The sequence below is a fragment of the Scomber scombrus genome, chromosome 14 (assembly GCF_963691925.1).
Source record: "Scomber scombrus chromosome 14, fScoSco1.1, whole genome shotgun sequence".
Lineage (NCBI taxonomy): Eukaryota > Metazoa > Chordata > Actinopteri > Scombriformes > Scombridae > Scomber > Scomber scombrus.
Window position 1 is genome coordinate 2937219 of NC_084983.1, and position 22775 is coordinate 2959993.

At 40.3% G+C, this 22775-nt stretch overlaps 2 protein-coding genes across 3 annotated transcripts in view; both read right to left on the reverse strand.

The window, feature by feature from the left end:
• Positions 1 to 6425: 6425 nt before the first annotated feature.
• panx3 (pannexin 3) lies at positions 6426 to 12297 on the reverse strand. 2 transcript variants are annotated; one of them, XM_062433101.1, is made up of 5 exons: positions 12114 to 12297; positions 8800 to 8942; positions 8190 to 8404; positions 6904 to 7655; positions 6426 to 6484 (listed from the first exon to the last, which is right to left on the reverse strand). In XM_062433101.1, the coding sequence occupies exons 1-5, from the start codon at positions 12295 to 12297 to the stop codon at positions 6426 to 6428; spliced, it is 1353 nt and encodes a 450-aa protein (XP_062289085.1). The 2 variants fall into 2 exon arrangements, with proteins under 2 accessions (XP_062289085.1, XP_062289084.1); XM_062433100.1 differs by lacking the exon at positions 6426 to 6484 and having other exon boundaries at positions 6812 to 7655.
• A 9975-nt stretch (positions 12298 to 22272) lies between these two features.
• The window catches only part of pknox2 (pbx/knotted 1 homeobox 2), a 76608-nt gene continuing 76105 nt past the window's right edge, over positions 22273 to 22775 (reverse strand). Inside the window, exon 13 of the mRNA XM_062433099.1 lies at positions 22273 to 22538. Coding sequence (XP_062289083.1) covers positions 22273 to 22538 — 266 coding nt within the window. The remainder of the gene's footprint in view (positions 22539 to 22775) is intronic.

A 22775-nucleotide genomic window follows, 5' to 3' on the forward strand; every position in this document is an offset into this window, starting at 1 on the left:
ACTGACCACTCTATACCAGGAAGACCCCACAAGACTTGCTGTTGTGGAGGTTCTCTGACCCGGTCATAGCCATCACAATTTGTCCCTTGTCACAGTCACTCAGATCCTCACGCTTGCCAATTTTTCCTGCTTCCAGCACATCAACTTCAATCACAGACTGCTCACTTGCTGCCATATATATTTCACTCCTTTAACAGGTGCCATTTTAACGAGATAATCAGTGTTATTCACTTCACCTGTCAGTGGTTGAAATGTTTTGGCTGATCAGTGTATAGTCAATAGTAAAGCGGCGTTGACTTTTGGTTGTCAGCAGGCAGAAAAACATCAAAACAAACACACAGGTAATATTTATTCTATATCATCTTTTTCTTAGAGAGAAAAAATGAAAGCAGAAACTGGTAGTTCTGCTTTTATTTTTTTTCTCTCTATAATAAGGATGATAAGGATCCAATAACAAGTACTAAAGTAGATACTCATTTATTTTATGGGTAGCGCACCCTGAAACATCTTTAGAAAGGCAGATGAAAGACAGTCTCAGGATTTCAGTTCTCAGTTATGAGGTTATGGCTGATGTGTTAAAAAGCACATCCGTGGACCTCTTGCTCATTATACAGTCAGTTATTCAGTGGTAATTACACATTTATTTAGATTTAAGGATGGTACAAAATGTTTTATGTTTATAACCATATATTGGAAGGAACAAATAGTGACATATTACATATTTCTTCTGTAAGTTTGGATATGTATTTGAGCTATGTGCACATATTGTAATAGTCAGTTAGGACTGTCACAGTATATAACAGGTGTGTGTATCAGTGGTTGTTTGAATTAAGGACCAAAGGTGTCTTTTAGGGTCCAGAGGTATACGAGCAGACATTCAGGTGACCAAGGAGTGTTCCTGTGAGACACACCTGCTGCTGGTCCATCTGTCTGCTTATGAGTCACTGTCCAACTACCGTGTCCTTTGTAGCCTAATGGATAAAGTTTATACTCGTGGGCAATTTATTTAATTTGTTCAGCCTCACTCGGTTTTAAAGGGAACAATTCTCGTTTAATGCATTTCATTTTCCAATGTGGGTTTTACTAGCTTTTCTTTTCTAAAACAAACTCAGCCTTGTGGACATAGGCTGATAATAAAATCTTGGATTGTATCAGTGCCCACGCTACACCAGATTCATAAAGCACAGAGTAATCAAGGTTATTCATATTTTACTTTATGGGGTTGTGTTAATTTATTCAACCTCAGATGATTTCAGGTCATTACATTGTTGAGTGTTCCTGCCTATGTTTTCATACAAGAGTACACACAGGTAATTCAAGCTATGGCCAGTTCATGAAAGCCACACAATAGTCCTTTCAGCACCTTGATACAAAGTCCTTCCAGCAGCAACAGTGTTTCATGTGAAGAGAAAGGACTGGGTGCTCAGCATTAGGAGTGTTAGCCAGCACAGTTAAACAAAGAAAAGAAGGCCAATCAATTCAACTTGATAAACAGAAAATCTCAGTAAGAAAAAAAAATAGAAATAAAAAGACACAGATTAGTCATAGTTACTGAGAGCAAACGAAGCCTGTGAGTCTAATGTAGAGTGAAAGTTTACACACTGCCCTTTGAAGATGAAGAGCTCTCGAAGCTGAGAGGGGTCAATGAGGACTGCTGCAGATGTGCTTCTACTACAAGTTTATCTTATTAGCGCCTACAGTAAGTCACTTCGTTAAAAAGCATGAAAGCACTGAAGCAACAGCTGCTTACATTATTGAAGACGTCCAAATCTGCAAGAGTAAATGTCGGGATGTTTTTAAGGTAGATTTATCTTAAAGGGGAGGTTCACGATGTTTAAAGTATACCTTACAACAGCAGTCAGATGTCCATATGGACATGGAAAGAGGTTGTCCTCATTGTCATCATTCCTCCTGTTCATACTGACTATTAAAAGATCCCCTTCAAATGTGCTTTCAGTGGAAGTGATATCATATCATATCAAGTGATATCTGACACATTTACAGTCTTTTTAGCATCACATTCCCTCTTAGTGTTTCCCTGTTGAGCTGTGGTGGAAGTATAGTAACATAAAGACTTTGGTACTAAAAACACTGTAACGTTGAAACATAGAAGATGAAGATTTGACCCATTTGGACGACTGAAGCTTCATATTAGCTTCAGATCAACTTTTAAATCCATGTTTACACAGAAGGAGGACTGTGGATTTAGTCCTCCATCACTTCCATTGTAAGTACATTATTAAGGGATCTTCTAATGGTAAATATGAACAGGAGGAATGATTACAGAAAGAAAAAAACTCTTTCAGTGTTCATGTTGACACCTGGCTGTTGTTTTAAGACGGTTCTTGACGAAATATGTACTTGCTTATACTGTACTGTACACTTATACTCTATGTCCCATATATCCCCTCTCTGATAAGTCTTCTCAGATCTCTACAGCAACAACACAAAACTGCCTGTGTGTGTGTGTGTGTGTGTGTGTTGCTGTTAAGCGTGGCCATCACCTTTAATTTAAGGCTTTGTCTTCATTACATGGCCATGAGCTACAGTGGATCAATTGTGTCGTGAACTGGAGGTCACCTCAGCTGTGCTTAACGGTTTACCATCAGCTTCTGTTTTGCATGCTGTCACCACTTTAGACTCACTTTAAATTCCTTTAGAATGTGATCTGTAGACATCTGACCTTGACTCCTTTTACAGCCGGCAATGTAAATGCTATAAAAGTGTTTTTGTAAAACATAACTCAATTTCCAGGATAGAATGTTGAACAAACCGTGGATATATTGAATGTCTACTTTTTGATGTTGATCGCTTTTTAAGTATTTAGTATGTCATTTAATGCCACATAACTGTCCATTATCAGTTGAATAATGATGTTTTATGGTGTGACAATACTGGATCTGAACTAAATGTATACGTGATTTGCAGAACATACATTGCCATCAGCTGGGCTAGTGAAAAAACAACATGGAAGAGGCTGCCTGTATTTCAGATAGCTATTCCTGGACATGAACACAGCAGAGAATAATCATTTTCCTTTTCACTCCTCTAAAAAAAGAAATCGGTCTTAATTAGTTGATGGTGTGGTCAGTCTCAAAACAACCCGATCCCATACACCCACAGTCCTCTCCTCTCAGCAGCCTCTAACACATAGATTATTGCCATACACAGTGGAAACAAACAGGATGAGTGCAAAGTAATTGGATGTTTCTATCTGTTCCCATCAGTAGATTTCTCACGCAGAGTTGAGGGAAAAGCTTAGGGCACCAGCAACTTGTCAAGCTGTATAACAGCACAAATTCAATCACTTGGATCCAGCACAGAGCCTGCTACTGTGCTGCAAGCTGCAGTAGAGTATTATGTAAACCTTGTGATGATATCGCCTAAACATAGTTGGTATGTAACAGAGGCATCACTATTATCCAGGCAGGCAGGAATGACAGCGTAAAGCAAACTAAGGATGCCTCTGATCTCTCATTTCACTCAATCAAATCCTACTTTAAAGTCGTGAGCATTATGCCCAACATTTTGGGAAACACTGAGCGCAAACAGTGGTCGTCTGTGTCCAGCCTGCTGACATAGCTGAAATCAATGAAGATTGCCAGCAATTTCTTGTTTCCAAAAAGGCACGGGTCCAATCGCAGCAACGCCAGCCTGCTCACATACACTGACTCTGAGAAATTGGCTGCGGCACAGAAGCTTTTAACAGACTCTGGCAGAGGAGTCTGGACCTGGTGAACGCCTGATAAAACTGATTTGAATGAGACTGCATTCTCTTTTGTTTTGATTACAGAAATTATAAATATCAGCAGTGACCCCACTTGTGATGCAGCCCTAAATTAATATATTGCAGCTTTCAAAACAATATGGGATGTCTGGCTTTAGCGTGACTCAATGATGCCCTCAAGTGGCCTGAACTGGTATTTTGCAGCCAATACAGAATAAAATACAGACAGCAGACAGTTATGCTTCTGCTGTTGTGTTAAGCTTTGTGTTAGGACTGCGCTTATTAAAAAATGTGCAATGATTCCTTTTTGCTGTTTGCCATACAGATGAATTAAGGCAGGTTGATTTTTAAGTTTGAGAGAAGACCAGCATGGAAGTATAAACATTCATTTATACCCAGGGGTGAAAATGCATTGACTATCAAGTGTTCCATCGCTAGAGACTTCCTGTTTCAATAATAAAACACAACACAACACAACAATGTTGCAGTGATGAAATTCTAAAAAAACCCATAACCATCCTTTGTAATTGGACTTCCAAAGCAGGCACTTGTTCATTATAAGTCTCAAATCTGCATTGTATTCCTCCTGTGGCCCCTATTACCCATCAAGCCTTTGTTTCTTTGAGTACATCAAAATAATTGCAGGGTTTACTCTGTGGATAATTCAGTGTTGCAGCACAGCAGTAATTCTGGGCTCATTCAGCAGTCAAACATGGTGACACTAGCAGAGAAGTTTGCTATGTATATTTTTTGCCAGGGAAGCAGCGGGTATCTAATTTGTGTTCAGCGAGGCCTCCCTTCAGATGGCTTTTGGTCTCTGTGGAGTTCACACTTGGTGGTAGATGCCACATGTTTACTACCTATAACTTGTTTGCTTCATAATCTGTTTTTTAAAAGTGTTTAATATGAAAGTGCTTTTACTGACCAGAAATAGCACATAGTTGTGTCGAAATGATATTGGTACAATAGCTTTTTCCACAGTCTCCGGGACTCCTCATGTGATAACTTAACCCTTACATACTGTTAAAGGTCAATCTGACCCATTTTTTGAAATGAGAGCTGTAAAAACACCATATACACATTTCTTTTAGTGCGATTTTTCCTAATGTGACCCACAGTAAACAAAAATGAAAATGAAAAGCTTCTTTTTTCTTTTTTTTGTGTGCAGCTGATACACATTTCTGTATATGTAAATGCATAAAATAAAATAAAAAAAATAAAAAACAGCATTCAAACATGTTGTATTCTTCATATTCTATAAAATGTTCTCTTGGATCATAAAATAGTGATTGTTAATGTCTTTTTTTATAATAAATACATTGAATACACTCTGACAACTTCATTAAGGATTAATTAAACATGCATTAATGACTGATGGGTAATACATGAATGTGAATTGGTGTAAAGACTAATTATGAGTCAGAATATGAACAGTATGTAAGGGTTAAAATGTTCAATATATACATATAAAAGTCAAACGCTGCATTAGCACCCCCAGGGGCTCCTGGGCAGTGAAGCTCATGTTCCCCAAACAGCTTTTATTTTATTGTGGTTGGATAACGCTGCTGTCAGGTGGAAACCTTGTAATTCCATATTTTGTTTTGGACATACTAGGTTTCCGTTAGCGACTATAATTATCAACATCAGGAGAATGGGTCAAGGCTTGTGTCATATTTCTGTAGAGCCCAATAAAACATTTAAAAAAGATGGGGCGCCATGATTGAGGGCCCTTTTCTGCTCAAGGGCACCTGGATACTTGCCCAGATTGCCCGTATGGTAGATCCAGCATAAAGTATAAGCAAGTGTCAACATTCTGTAGACAAGTACGTGACATTTGTGCATAGAGACAGCTAAGTCCTCCCATCTTTTAAATTACATGTACTAAAAATAAAAGCTCTATAAAGACAAGTAGGTCTCTGCTGTCCTTCAACAGATGGTTGCATTTGAATTTGTGATGCATTACTTCATAAGACTGTTTGTCATGAACACTACTTTATATCATGTAAACTTCTGGGATTTCATTTCATGATAGATTATTGAAGACAGTGATGAAGGGAACACATGTAATTACACAAACTTTGTTTATTAAGAATGACATACAATACACTTTTCATAATTCACAGAAGGATAAAACGTGATCTACTGATATGAAGTAAATAACAATAGAATGAGGCAAACAAGAAAGCAACAAAGTACAGCAATTAAAATATTCAATAAGCTTACCCTTCATCTACATTACTGACCCTGGTGTCCATAGTTGCCACTGACTGTGTTTTCTGTCTCTCCATTTACACACTTTCATATTTTCACAACTCTTATTTCTAACAAATGCACAAGTCAAATCCATGTTCACTTGCTTTCCTGCGACTACTTGCCATCACCGACTTCTTCAAAAGGACACGGCATGAAGCCAAGAGACAGAAAGAAAGTCTGTGGCAAATACAGATGCACAGAGGCTGAAAACTGAACATCAAATCCATTGACATTTCCAGCCAGAACGATTTGCCCTGTAATTCTAAAAGAGGCTTTTTTCTTTCTTTCATTCTTCCTTTCTTTCTTTTTTTTTGGTCTTCAGACGACAGAAACCCTTGATTGGCCTCCACAGTCTTTGTGGATACAGTACTCTTGAAAAACTACCCTACAGAGTCCCCCAACCCCCCACCCCATTGTTATCACATTGATTCAGTCCATAGGAGGCCTAGTAATGACTAAATGGTGTAGACTCCTTCAACTCATGGTACCCCTGGTGGTTTGGCTCTGTAAAGAGACAGAGAGGGCAGTTAGGGCTGGGAAGTACCACAGATCCATCTCTTCTACATTTAGCCAAAGCGTTAAAAAAGACTCTTTTAGAAATATAGGCAGTTCAGTTTGGTTTCATACAGAAATACAAGACAAAACAGTTATGAACAATACAGAGAAGCAAATTTAGTAAACAATGTTATTTGGATTCATTGTAAATGTTACTCTACAAGCTGCTACCTTAAGTCCATTCGAATGTAACCTGAACAGAAGTGTTCACTGTCTGCTTCCTTATATTTAAAATGTTCCCTATTCATGTTAGAGCCTGTATCTGCAGTCTGGAGGTCACTTAATAATTTTCTGTACATCCCAAATGATGTAGATGAAAATAACCACAAGCAGAATGCGTTTGAGTGTGTAGATAAATGTTACAGTACCGAGACTCATATTCTCCTCCACCAGAGGCCTCTGCTCGCTGCAGTTTACAACTCTTCCCTGTGCTGCTCCCAGAATAGTCATGATATCCACCAGGTTTAGTTTCCCCTCCTCCTTGGCTTCCTCCACCTCCTCTGCCAGCTCCATAGCAGCCTCCTCACGTTCTTCCATTTCCTCCTGGCTCAGCATTGCGCCTAAACCTTGCCCCGGAGTGCCTTTGCCAACCTGCGGAGGTGCCAGCGAGCACAATGCCCTCACCTTCCCGTAGGACTTCAGGTGGGCTACGTTGGCACGCAGGAAGAGCAGGAGGACATTGAGGTCATTCAGGGGGCATCCCAGCCGACCGCGTTTGAGGAGATCCAGGGCTGGGAGAACCTCGTAGATAGAGATGAAGGTGGTGTCCCACACAAAGAGCCGTATCAGGCTGAAGAGGACGATGGGCGCCAGCAGGACGTAGATGGCGCCATTGGCAACGCTTATCACCTGAAAGACCAACTGGCCAATCATTTTACACTGAACCAGTTCAGGGACCCAGTTCTGATCACGCAGCATGCCTGTGCGGACAAAGCAGCTGAACTCATCCTGGAGGAAGGCAGAGAGGTGGAAGTAGGCGAGGTACAGACAGGCGGCTGTCATGAAGGTCAGGAGGAGGAAGCCACGCAAGAAAAGCATGCTAACAAGGAAGTAGGAGTTTTGTTTGCACTTCATGTATCTCTCCAGTAGGGGGTACTCAAAGTAGCGTTTCTTCTTGGCCCTGCAATTGGACAAAGGAGAAGAAACTGAGAACATGTTCCTCCTGCTTCATGTTCATACAGCTACACACAGACCCAGCTGGGAGCCTCCCAATGCAACCACTACACTTTGACTTTTAGCTATAGGAGCCGCTCACCACAACTCCCACAACAGGCCTCCACTGAGACTGCTAGAGGTTAAGGCCTTGCTTAAGGGTTTGTCAGTGGTAGCTGCTGTGGGAGAGGAAAGCATTACTCTTTATACTCCCAGACCACTTTTCCAAGTTTATCAAGAGATTCACACTGATCTGGAAGCTCTAGGCAATATTTCTAACTGGCAGATGATCTTTATTTGTTGCTTTATTGACCCCATTTCTTTACGGGAATCATTCATTTTCATTTAATAAGGCTCCTTCGGCTGTAGTTTTAGAGCAAAAGAGCAGTTATAAGATCAGATTAGTTAAAACATAAACATAAATACAGTAAACACTTTTTAGACACATATATAAAGAGCGATGAATATTCATTTTAGTTGTCAACAGTCACTGGTTTCTTACCTCTGTAGCTCAGCTTGAAATGTGAGCGGGTTCTTAGTGAGCTGGCGCATATCCAGAATGCTCTGGGCCATTCGGATCGAGCGGTTGTACGAATTGTCTAGTTCGTCAATTATGAAGAGCAGGTCGGAGCTCAGTGTGGGCATGACGAGCTGGCGCCAGATCAGCGCAGGCAGGTACATCAGCACCGCCATGGCCAGAAGCGAGTAAGGGAACATCTGGACGGGCAAGGGGCAGAAAAGGGAGACAGGGTGGAGATGTAGATGGAGGGAAAGAAAGGAAAAGTTGGCAGGGAAGAATTGAGAGTAGCAGGTGAGTCACAGTGAAATGGCGTCTCTCAACCAGTATTACAAATAAACATCCTTAATGTCTGATTTAGGATTACTTTCCACCTGTTTGTGCCTGGGCTTTAAATGTCAAACCCACTGGGTCCAAATTGTTTGCAAATGTTTTTTTGCAGGAAAAATAGACACTCTGCTTCCTATTTAACACTGACATTGGCATTTTAACTGTTTTGCAAGTTACAGTGAGGTAAAAAAAAAAAGAAAAGAAAAAGGTTTCAGCATTTTTCTGCCAGCAGTTAGCCACTCTAAATGAGAATCTCTCAACTTACTTTGTGTACCCAGAGAGAGCGCTCCTCAAAGTTCCCATCGCTGTCAAACTCGTGATGCATGAGAGAGTCCCAACAGTATGTGTCTACGTAGCTGGCCTGCTTGATGGTGAAATTGCTGGGAGGGAAACAGCTGATCTGAGGCCCTGCAGAATAAACAAATGTTGATTTGTAACATTATCTGGTAATATGAGGAGTTGCTTTCTGTAGCCCCCTTTGATCCTGCTTTATCAATTCGCCTCTAAGCATAACTCAGCCACTTGATATCACACACACACACGCACACACAAACATGCACACGCACACATGGTGCTCAGTACTGGAGGTCCACCGCCAGACACATACATGTAAGCTTCCACAAGCGCCCTTTTCCAGTCAGTGCTACACAGTTTCACTGGAGAAATCATATGTTTCCAAATGGCAACCTGGCATTTAAAAACCATGAGTGACTCCTTTCCAAAATTGGACTCCTCCACCTTATATTTAGTTCACCTTGATATAACCACATATAAAGTCCAACCACTTGAAACCGTGCTCCGCACCCATCCGTCATTTCCCGAGGGCGCTCCACCCTTAAACAGAGAGCTCGGGAGGGAACGCACCAAGGGTGTGCCCCACCCACTTCAGAGCTTACAAGAGAAACATGGAGCTTCTATTTTTACAAGCAGCCTCCACATCTGCCGGGCCTTCTGTAAGTAGAAACATACTGCCACTAATTTACTGTCAGGATGTGATTTCTGCTGCCAGTCCACCTTATTACAGGCCTATACATACACATACACATACATTACATGCTCTAATTATATTATAGGTGTGTATGTGTGTGTAATTAATCATACACATAGTATGATATAATTATGGAGGTTATGATGGAGTATATTAAATTTAAAAGAGACCATATTTACTAAGACAGAAAGAAGTTACAGCATGTATTTATAGACTGACACTGAACTCAGACTAAACATTTATTGTCTGTGTTGGATAGTATCTTAAATGGTTAGGATGTTAATTTCATTTTAATTTAAAAGATTCCCTCCAATCGTGTCAAAACATAAAAATACACTGCTTTGATATATAATTTGTAACTAACATTGCCACAAAAAAGTTTATATTATATTATCATTAACTTTAATTGCTGGAAAGTCAGTTTTCTGTGTAAGTGCACTGGAAGCTTTAATTTCCCACATCACACTTGTGTAAGTTTTATACTCGACCACAATTGGCTACAAACTAGTTGTGATGTCACAAATCATGCTCATAGGAACATGTGTTAAACTGAGATTTAAAGGTACGCACAGAAAACCTTGTTTCAGTAGATGAATATGATGACAGCAAACATATATGAGTGGAGGGAGACTTTAAAATGGACATACTTAACAAAAAGCAGAATGTTATCAACACCTGCAACACCATCCTTCACATTTCACTACTCATGAATACACCAACAAGAAAGAGGGCTATATTAAAAATATGTATTATAATGTTTTTTTAGACATTCTTTTTTATTTTAATGATGTATTAAAAACATAAATTAAAGTGAATTTATTTGAAGCTGTGATGGTGAAGTTAATGTTATAGCATTTGGTATACAGAGTGGGCAAGCATTGTCAATCTTTATAGGCAGTCACTAATGCAGTAGTGTCACAGTATATGATTTCTAAAGCAGTCTGCCACCTTTTCTGCACCCGAAACTGTCACCTCACAAATCCCTAAAGGCATCATGGAAAAGCAATGAATATAATTTGCTGGAATAAAATTGTGCAAAAAATGTAGATTGGCCAAATGAGCCAAGAGAAAAATAATGTTATTGAAGGAGATGCAGAGCGCTGGAGTTCCAATACCAGCTGACACCACTGTATGTTTTCATGCAGCTTACTGTGAGAATCTATTTTTCCAGTTTGCTAGCAGTGCATGTGTGGGTGCAGGCATTCGACAAGTCACCCTAAATAAAAAACGACATTGCACGCCTTCTCCACCGAATCTGGTGAAAATGTTCTCCCCCACAACTCCCCACCACTTTGAGCCATTTGGCAAAGAAAAAAGAGCCTACATTTCTGTCACTTCTCCTATCTCCTACTCCCACTCCCCAATTAACACTGGCAGATCAGCCCCACGTTTATGCTTCATACAAGAAATCTTGGCTGAGAGTCCAGGTGCGAGTAAACCAAACTCCAGACAGCAGTGCAATCAAGCTCTTGTTGTGAAACTGACAAGTCGGCAGATAGGCAGCCAAGATCCATCAGTTGAGCCTCGTGCCCCGTCACCACGTCATGTTCTACGCCTCCCCTCACCCCCCACACCCCCAACCCCCACCTTCTCTGGTTAATCAACATCTCATTTGACTCAAATAGAGGAGAGCTGCCACAGAAGAACTTGCCATGTAATTACATCGTGCCAGCGTTAGTGAACGCTGCTCTCAATCATCCCCCCCCGTGGCAATTAGCATCAGGAGCATCAGGCTGATTGCAGACCAGCTCTGGAGAGACAACGTTTAGTTCAAAGTCAAGGGAGTCAGTCTCCTCAGCAACAGACTTGTGCCACGTATACTTTGGATTGTCAGCTGTGCTATTGTCTGTTCTTTGAATGAGCAGACAGGCTGTGGGCTTGTTTCACGTGAATAACCATCAAATTTCACTCAAAACATGTTGTTTTTTTACTTCCCTGATCCAAAACTGTTCAGACTGTAAACATACACAGCAGACCAGTCAATCCACTGCTGAATAGACATGGAAGGCTATTGTAAGTTTGTGTTGTCAATGTCTTTTTAAATGTCTTTCTATGATAGGCCTTGTTTAAGTGTTTTCGCTCTCGGGCTTCGCAGCACTCCAACTTTTTTAAAGAAAGCGGCGTGTAATTACAGCTCTCGTTATTGCTTCGTTATATTTAGTTACCTCAAGTATGAAATGTGAAAGATGAAGATGTATGCTCGTTTGTCACGGTTCAAGAACAACTGAGCTTCGGTACATAGATTGTTTTTTTGTGTACATCTCTGTGTTAACTTTGAATTAAACACTATGGGCCACAATAGTAACAATGTTTATATTGCGTTTAATATATGCATAATATTCCTCCTCATCACAAGTTCTACTAGATGTAGTTTAGCAAGCAAGTTACAAGCCAGAGGACAGATGACACTACACAACAGTGAAATAGAAACAGAGAAAAAACCACAAAGCCAAAACACAAGCATGGAATAAAAAATAAGCACTCATGAATATAGGGTATAATTAGGGGCCAAAGCAAATGGAATAAAAAAAAAAAAAAAAAAATTTCTAACATGGTTTAAAAAAAGGGACAGAGGCAGAGAGTTTGCTCACCCAGGGAGACCTCGCGGGCGAAGGCCATGCAGACCAGTACCAGCGGAAGACCCACAGATACAAATTTGATGACCTTGTCCAGAGGAAGCTCCAGCTCCAGGTGGTTGATCCGGTTTATCCCGGGGCTGTCCTGCAGCAGGGCATCAGATAGCATGGCCTTGGCCGCCGCCTGGGCGATGGACATTTTGAACACCTACCCAGAGATAAGAAAAAAGGTTGAGTTTTTTTTTTTTGGACAAAGTCAAGTAGAAAACAGATATTATATGCTTTCTGTGCTGTAAGTACAAACCAGACTCATGACCTTGTCACACATCACCGCTTGCTTTTCACTATCTTATCTTCCCTGTCACTCCTAACTACATGTTGTATAATAAAGCAGGAATGCCTATAAATCTACAATAATAAAATGAAATCCATAGAGTAGTGCATTGCTCTCCTAATGAGGTATACATTTAATCAAAAATGCAATTAACTACAATTAACTACATTTGATCTGAGACAGCATACAGTGAGAGCTACTGCCATCTTACCTGAAGTCTTCCAGCTTTCTCTGGTAATACTATTAGAAAATATGTTAGCAGTGCCCAAGGGTTCCTCTAAAGGCCTGCACGGTGCTGGGAAGCTCCTTATGTATTCAGGGAGGGCCTCCATAAATGAGAGGTTGGATCTGGGCTGGACCAGGCCGAGCCGGGTCTGGCTCTAATTACAGAGGGGACATCTGGGAGCATGTAGGCGCCCAGATGGCACTGACTGCAGCAGACCTCCAGCACCGAACACTAAGGCCATGTAGTTGTGTGTGTGTGTGTGTGTGTGTGTGTGTGTGTGTGTGTGTGTGTGTGTGTGTGTGTGTGTGTGTGTGTGTGTGTGTGTGTGTGTGTGTGTGTGTGTGTGTGTGTGTGTGTGTGTGTGTGTGTGTGTGTGTATGTGTGTGTGTGTGTGTGTGTGTGTGTGTGTGTTGCTCTGCTCTGTCCATGCTGTGAAGCACGATGGCTCTGGCCCACTTCAAACAAGTGAACCATTGCTTACAGTGGCTTTTTCAGCGTCTGTCATTCTGAGACTATTTTTACTGCGCTTCAACCTCAGAGCTGCTGCTGCTGCACACTGTAGCATACAGCAGTAATGGTCTTGTTTCTGACCTTTGCAGCACATGTGTTTCAGAGAGAGAAACTAACAATGTGCGAAAAATGTGTTTGGTTTGAGTGGATGTGACATACAGAGGAGAACATTGTGGTCTCAGGATCTGAAAACAGGAGGGACACAAATGAAACAATACATTACATCTTAGGTTTACATTTTCTTAACAAGTGACCTCAAGTGGTCAGATCCAGAATCGATCCATGAACTTGACCACATGGTTTAAGTTGCCTTAAAAAAAGAAGAAGAAAAAGAAAAGAAAAAAAAAACAACAACAAAAACCCTTAAACCAGAATTAACAGATTTTTTTTGCCACTTGGGGGCAGTGGAAAGAAACTAAAACAACATCAAAGTAATTTCTAAATTAAAGATGATATGGCACCCTAACCCTAACCCTCGAATATGTTAGCATAGCACACAGTTGCTATCTACACTTCCAGCAGATACAAAGCAGCATTAGCATTTATTGAGAATCATGTTTGTTCACTCTCTTTTAGCTCTGTTTTTGTTCTCTACCAACTCCACTGAGTGGAACATCTGGCTCTTTATCAGCTAAATGCTCCATGGAGTGTTTTAGTGTCTTTCAGCTGTTGGTTTTCTGGCTTACAGCTGTTCTGTTTTACTTCACTCTCATCAACATCATTTCTAGCAAAAACTCACTGTGCACTACCTGCTCAGCACCAAACAGCAAACAGACACAGTTGGTGACTACCTATATCATATATGAGGGGAACGACATGTGATAATTCTCTGTATGTCCATTACTATGAAAGATACCTTTCACATACAAGTGTCATCCATTGTTAATAGAAAAATGTTCAAAATGAATATGTATAGTAGTTTTCAAGTCAAGTCAAAGCAAGTATTGTCATTTGCAGAGTTAAACCATGTATCTCCTTTGTGTTCAGCTCTAAATGCAGTTTATCAAAGAAACAAGAAGTACTGAAAGTGAAAAATAAAATAAATAAAAGATTAGGAGAGATAAAATAAATATCCGAAGAACAATATTTATACTGAGTAGTATTAGGTGATGAAATATCTGTGCAAAATTCCATACAGACAGTGGTTAAATGCCTGTGAGTATGCAATGTGAAGTGTGTATGTGCATCTGTGTATTTGTGTGTGCGTGCGTGTGCGTGTGTGTGCGTGTGTGTGTGTGTGTGTGTGTGTGTGTGTGTTTGTGTGTGGACGAGGGTGGGCCGAGTGAAGGCTCTTGTATGGTGAGATGGGTTAGGGTGGGGCCGGGGGCAGTGTATTGAATCTGTTGATCAATGTGATGCCCTGAGGATAAAAGCAGTCCCTCAGCCTTGAGGTCCTGCATTTCACACTTCTGTACCTCCTGCCAGAGGGTAGAAGTGTGAAAAACCTGTGCTGGCGGTTGGTGGAATCTTTGATGATGCTACAGGCACTTCTATGGACTCTGTGGTGCCCTGCAGAGATGGTAGGGGCACCACGACTATCCTCTCAGAAGTCTTTACCACTCTCTGTGGGTAGTTGTGATCCATGGTGCTGCTCCTCCCATACCACACAGTGATACAGCTGGTCAAGATACCATGTATAATGCAACTGTAGAAGCTGCTGAGAATCTTCGGTGACATTCGATATTTCCTCAGTCTCCTTAGTAAGTACAGCCATGGTTGTGCTTTCTTGACCAGCTGGGTGAGGTTACATGTCCAAGTGAGATCACTGTTGTGGACGCCAAGGAGTTTGAATCTGGTTACCCCTTTCTACCTCAGACCCATGGATTATCAATGATTCATTTCAAACTGTCAATCTGGCAACTCTGGCAAACGCCATATAGGCCAGCCCTGCTAGTATGCTGCAAGGCCAAGATGTGGGGAAAAATTGAACCACTTGATATAGGAACAGCCAATCTGATGGGGGGTTACACCCTCCCAATTGTCAATAGGATAGGCTACCTATACTGTAAGGCAGGTGCAGGAAGTTCTAACATTGTCCTCCCCCCACCCATTCAAGTGGATGCGTCCAACCATGTAATGTCAGAGGCAGACAGAATGGAGTTTAAATTGAAAAGACACTAGTCTACACTGATGGATAAAGGGCCCCAAAAGCAATAATGTAGAGCAGAAAAGTTCAGAGAGGCAAAATGTTTTAAGTTAACACATTTATTCAAAAATATCGATGCCACTGTCCATAAAAAAAATCCTGTTAGTATTAGCGTATGCCTAGCTACAGTGAGAACATTAACAGTCCACCGTCAAGAAGATAGAGTCTGGACAGATTAGCACGCTGAATCCAGTGAAGAGGACGAGCAAGAAGCCGAGGCCACTGCTGATGATGAGCGAAAAGTGCATGAAAACCTCCAGTAGGTGATACTGCTAGGAGATCTAGACCTGACCATAACATGTGGCATCAAGAATGGGTTACAGGCACTACATCTTCAGTAGTGTTTGAGCTTATGTCTGCCGAAAAAGACATTCTCATGGCTTTGGACACTGATGGAATTATTTAATTTTATTCTATTTGCTGCTTGAAGCCACTACTGTTTTTTCTTCAAAATGATGTCAGCTGATTAGTCACTCTGGGTTTGATACAATAGGGTGCAGGCACGCTGTTTGTCACAGCCTGACAATACCAGTGAATGAACGTTCAAACAGTGTCAGTAGCGTGACATCCTGACTGTTAAGCCTGATGTGTGAACTGCATCAGATCAGCTGCGAGCACATTGTCAGATGATTGACTATAAATAGCTCTCACATTTCCAGATCATCATAGGAAGGCTTTTGCCCAGTGTAAGAATCAGTTACGAAGAACGCCTGTTGGAGTGACTTTGCCTCTAGGCCATTTGTTGGCTTTTCATTTATTACATTATTTTATGAAACCCTGAAAGTACACCTGTTGTTAGGGTGCCAACTTGATATATATATATATATATATATATTGCTTAGCCTATGTATTTTATAAATAGCCTGATATTGCTTTATGTGTATGTTGGAGAAAAATGGGGCCGATCCAGACGCACTTCTAGGGTCGAATTTGGTCCCTAGTACGACCGCATCTCCTTGGTCTTATCTGTGTTATAGTTGTCACACCATGTCAGACTTGCCACCCCTCTTTGTACCCTCACCCCAGTCACAGGTGAGGGTCTGAAGACGTATCCTTGTGGGGAGCCAGTGTTCATTATCACATTGTTTGATGTTAGATTTCCAGTTGTGATATAATGCAGACTGAGGAAATCTTTTCTCAGCCAGTCACAGGGTGGAGGGTTCAGGCCAAGGTTTACAGTTTGTTTGTGAGTTGGTGGGGGAAGACTGTATTAAAGGCTGAGCTGCAATCGATGAACTGAGCATTCTGATGTAAGCATGTTGTTTTCCAGGTGGGAGAGAGCATTGTGCAGAGATGCAGAGATGCAGAGATACTGTCCTCAGTGGATTATTGATTTAATCATACGGTAGTTGCAGGTCAGAAGATGATTGTATCATTATTATCACAGAGTTGGAAGGAAATGACTCATTCAGTCATTAAGGAACGTATTAGGGATGTCATGATTTCAAATCTAAATTGAAAATCAATCGAAATGAGTGATTTCGACCTTTGAAATCAAAAGTAGGATTTGTGATAGTCTGCAGCTGTGTTACTTTATGAGACACCTTGTTGACTGAGAAACTTCAGTTTGTAGGCTATGCTCTGAACTTTGGAAAAGGAGAAACATTGATAGATTCAAACTTCCAATAACTCATAAGTTAAACATTGTTTAAACATAAGCACACCTCTTTCCTACTATAGGGAGGCAGACAATGAGCTAAACCCTCATTTCAAACCAAACAAACCATGATGTTTGTTTAACCTTAGTGCTTAAGTCTAACCAAAGCTTAACCATAGTGTTCTCACATAAAATGTATTAATTTTTTCTATTAAGTCCAAATTAATATTTAGAATTCACCAAGTGATTTGTAATTGTACCAAGGTAGCAAAAATGCTGTATAGGGAGTCACATCAGAAAATGCTTCTGTCTCATTTTTTAGTGCATGGACCGACAATGTAATGTCTTGTTAAAGAAAAATCAGAAACGGATGATAAACAACAAAAGCTTGGAAAGAGCACGCTTAAATTAGGGTCATATGAATGTGTATCACCATATATGAATGTGTGAAAACATTTTCTATGAATATATTCAAATGTGTGAATGTTTAAAAAGAACAAATAGATTTAAAACTGATTTTCTTTTATCTGTAAGGAGTTTGTAAATTGAAAAAGATTTGCACAAACAGTTTCCAGTGTGTGAGTGCATAAAACAGTTACATATTTATCTGTTTGTGGGTGAAAAAGTTCACACATAACTCAATTGTGTTTGTGAATTCCAAGTTTACAGCTATGAATCAAACTTATGAGTACAAATATCTTGTCCCAAAATGTGACACTTCCAGCTGAATCATGGAGGTGTATCTGCTGAAGGTCCTGAAAGCACAGTGAACAGCCTCTTAACTTAACAACACAATAAAAATACATAATTTAAAAGAGGCCTTGTTTTTAAATTTGTAAGACAGACAACATGGATGATGACTATATAATCTCCAGTTTAATTCAGCAACTATTGTAGTTTTTTTGTAGTTTTTTTCAGTGGAGTTTGGCATTTTTTAAAGTGGAAATGATGATATTACCAGGAATGGAAGGCTGCTGCTGCTTGAACCTTCCGTCTTGAATCGACATTCGTTTTTATCATGCAGGGCCGCCACAAAGTGGAGCAGTTGTCTAAAAAAAACCCTTGTGTCAGACATGCTTTTCATAGTACAGTGGCAGACCTGGGCAACTGTGGCGGCACTTAAGAAAACACATGTATATACACAAAGACCATGGAAAATATACAAGCAAATCAAGAAAAACATTTTCATTGATTCGACAACACGTGCAGCATTTAGAAAACATGCTGCAAATACCACAAGACAACATATTACTAAAACAACAACAGAAGTGTTTCCAGAGGACACTGAAGAGTGACGGACACGTCAATAACTCATAAGCAATGTTGTTAAAATGCGAACAAAGCCTCATCCCTAACGTAGTGAAGTAGACAATGATCTAAAGCCATCCTCCAAGCTGGGCTAATAAGATTGGTCTCTATGTACAGCTGGCTGTATACATCACCAAAATGGTAGTTGATCATGGGCATTTTGAAGTGGATTTTATTTGTATTTTCAGTTACTTTAGAAGTAATAGGATAAAACGGAACTTAAAAAAAGGTAAGCAAAGTGTATTTTGTTTGCATATAAGCTGATATTTGGAGCTTTTTGTGATAACTTGCCATTGGATGAAAGGCAACGAGCCAGAGAGGAAATCTGCATTACTTGCCTGTGCAAAGATTCAAGGTAGACACACAAATCAGATCAAACAGTGTACTACAGTGAGATGGCCAACTGCTCAGTCTTATAGAACAAAGCCCGCTGATCACCATTAACTGCTGAAGCTGTGGAAGACATAAGGAAAATGAAACTCATTGTTCCATATATTACTCGCTGTAACTCAGAATATAATGCAGTGCAAAAAGTTCTTTCAGTGAGGCACCAGTTGGATAACTTTGTGACCACCTGGAGATCACCAGGATGCTTCTCTATGAGATTGCCCTCTTGAAAGAATATGCTGAGGTCTTGAAGCCACTCATCGTCATTTTTGACCTTCTGTAAGGAGAAAAGAATTTCTCCTTTGGACCACTGATACCCACATTACTTACTCTGAAGAAGAAGCTATGCAAGAAGAGAGCAGCAACATGCTTTTTCTCTCATTGGCACCATCCTGGCAGCAATAGACACACACTTTGCACAGTTGTTCCAACAGTCAAAATGCAGAAATGACAGCAGCAACTAGGCCTATATCACAGTTCTGTTTGTGGTTACTGACAGAAGCTGAAAGAGAGGAAATGAGTGTAATGTTGGTGTCAGAATTAGCCCCACTGGATCCAGGTGATGATGCTGAGTCCAACGATAGCAGTGGAGCAGAGGGACCACTTGACAGATGAACATTTTAAACAAGTGTTCCCCTTGTGTTACAATAGCAAACTAAAAAACATCAGCAACAAAAACTTTAACAACAGAAACAATACAAAACACCTGTAGATGATAATCCCAGCATGTTTTTGTGAGGTTCATTTGATTTGACCAATTCTAAATGACAGATATGTTCTCCTGTATATCAAAGCAAGTTTAGGTTTCCAGGTTACCATATTTGTTACTGGTGACTTAACTAATATTTGTTTTTGATTTTTTTTAATGATGATTTATCGATAATTGAGTTTTTATTCCTTTTTTATTTACGTGGAAAATGGAAGACGAACATTTCGAGTAGAGCCAAGTCCTCCATGTGACCTTTGATTAAAAAACAAGTGACAACACTTACACAGAAGAATCATCATCCCACATGTTGTAGAACACACAGTCCACCTATATAGTTAGTGCCAGTACTGTTGCTGTAAGGGTCAACTGTTAATGCTGAATATGCAAAATGTATTTTATTTGCAATGAAAATATTTTGAAAAAAGAATATTAGTGGAACTCAAATGTTTGTGGCTGCATCCATTTTTTAGTATAAGGTGCTAAATTGTCAACATTTGATTTTTAAATAATCCAATGCACTGAATGATGCTAATCCAATGAATTACAGTATGTTACTAATTACATAAATTACCATGTCATTTGTTTCCAGTCACTGCCTACCTTTCAAAGTAATCTGACCCAACCCTGAAGCCATGTAGCGTTGCACAACAACAATACAATATGACTTGTGCAGCAAACACCCACAGAAGTGATTAGCATTTACTGCGAGGGAGCAGAATCCACATTTTTCAAACGTTGAAAACCCCGTGGTCGAAAAAAAGCTCTGCTGGGTTCTTTTTATCATAGCCGGCTGTAAAAAGGTGGGAGAGCATTTGGGTGGGCGTCTTCCACAGGCTTGTGGAAGTTAAATCACAGGCTTGAGCAATAACCAGTGGGTGGGAGACTACACATGTGTGACAAGATAATGAGGGAAGTTAAACCAATATTTAGACTTACTATTTACACCAGCTCTGTAATCTGGGAATATGTCACAATAAAGCGGGGCCTGAGAAGGTTTTGAAATGTCACATGTATATACTGTAAGTCGTTCTCTATTTATGATACCAGCTTACATATTCATGTTAATTGTCTGTGTGTTTTATTCTTTTTGTTTAGTGCTTTTATTTTCTAAATATGTTCATGAATCAAACTTCTTCCTCCTGTGTGAGGATCTATTTTCCAGCATTCAGTCTAAACATATGCAGCAGTCAAAAATCAGTACCTTTACATGTTTTAATTATTAAAATTGGTCTATTGAAACACAATAGATTATGACAACAAAGTGTACAAATGAAATAGAAATATTTCCTATTGTCTGTCACTTGCTCTGGAAGATCCATTTAAAAAAAAGCAATCGAGAAAAGAATAATTAATGAGCAACATACTTCACAATGAACAGTCAGAACATTCAATATAACATGAGTTTCTTTTTCTAGACATCTTCACATTAGAAACGAGTGACTCCAGTTTGTGTTTTAGTACAAAACAGAGAGCTGAAATTGTTTCACAGTTTCTTCAAAAGCCTTCACATGAAAATTGAAAGAGACGACAACTGTTTTTTTCTTCCTCTCTCTCTCTTTCTCTCTCTCTCTCTCTTTCTCTCTCGCTCTTTCTCCTCAAAATTGTCTTCCTCCTTTTAAAAAAGTTTGTCGGTAAATGACGTTGGCTCTGTCGGATTCCGAAGTCACCGGCCGTCTTGTGTGTGATTTCTCTCAACGTTGAGATGCGGGTGAGAAAAGTCGGTAGTGACTGGCAGTGCTCGCCATGCTCTTTTTCTGTTTTTTTTTTGTTTTTTGTGACAGATTCACCCAAGGTCACAAAAAATATACAAGCGATCTTCTAAGAATTGATGGTTTGAAGTCAGAGTGTGTGCATGTGCATGGCCACTGTGTCAGATTTTGCAATACCTTCAGGATATGCAGAAGCAACCATCATTGTCGAGTTGTTGAGCTACCAGAAAAAAAACGGAATAAATATGCAAACCTTCAACACTAGAATGCAAACATATGAAAAAAAATCCAATATACATACTATATGTTCAGTCAGTATACACTGGTTTACTACAGTTGTTTTTTTTTTTTGTTTTTTTTTTGCTCATGGGAGAAAGAAAAAAAAAGTTTTAAAAGTCATGCTCAAAAAGGTTTGCTGCAGCGATGAGTCGAGTGTTTCGCTCGTGAGGAAGAAACACGCACATGAGTGTTGTTCAACCTGAGAACCTATGAGTCATTTAATAGGCATGGATGATGTCCCAGCAGTGGAAGCCAACATATACAGTCACTTTCGCAGATATTTGGACAGCATCACACCTTTTGTGCCCCCCCCCCCCCCCCCCCCCCTGTAGACTGTCAGCTAAAAATCGAGACTAACTTTCAATGTTCAAAAAGCTGCAGCCCTTTTCTTATCTCATTTACTAAAATATTTGGACGGATTACATTCAGAAAATAGCTGTTTCACACATACTGTCAAAAAAAAATCTAACTGTGCAAAGATTTTTTTAGTTTTCTAACTCCTTCCACTCTCCTGTCCAGCATTTTTAATTCTCTGTATCCTGTGTGAGAATTAAAACAGCCTCAAAATGTCATCGCTTCAATTTTTAAACTGACAAATCTGCTCTACCTTTTTGTTTCCTGTGCCTTCTTTTTCCATATTATGAAAAAAATGTGCTACTATCCAAATATTTCTGGCGCTCACTGCATGGAGACGTACTATATTAAAATGAAACAACACATAATCATTGTTAAACTAATATTCGTCCTCTATAATCATGATCATGATGGTCATTGTGTCTGATTAGACTCCATCGCGGCTCTGCAGAAGAGTCTCTGTAACCCTCAAATGCTCTCAAGAGTCACTTAGCGTCAGAGCCTTCGTAGTTGAGTTTGACTGAGGCAGCATTTGCCGTGTTAAGGGGACAAGTGAGGTTAAAGTTCATACAGTCTTCCCCCCTCCCTTCCTCCCTCCCTCCCTCCTCTTTCTGACTACTCCAGTTCCTCTCTGTGCTCCATGCTCAGATCTCTCCTTCCTCCTCCTCCTCCTCCGGACATCTGCCTCCCCCTGTCGTTTTCCTCCTCTCCGTCCTCCTCTTCCTCCTCCTCCATTCCCTCCTCTTCTTCCTCCTCCTCCTCCTCTTCGTCCTCCTCTTCGGTGCCGTCCATGGAGTCGTCCGCTCCCAGCATGGCCTGCTGCATGGCCAGGGTGGCCGAGTCTGACGACAGAGACTGGAGGCTGTCCATGCTCAGCGGGTCTGGAGGAAGTGGGGTGGAGAGAACACATTTATAAACCCAAAAACAGCACAAATCCATTCCAAGATAGACCAGACAGATGGATTTATCTTCTTTACTCTTACACAGTATTTATCTAAATGTGCATTCAAGCTTCTAGTTTGTGTGCAGAATGAGGAATATCCTTATATTATGATCGGTTCAGATTAATGTATACATGACAGTGAAGAAATCACAGGTTTCCATCTTCACATCTGTCT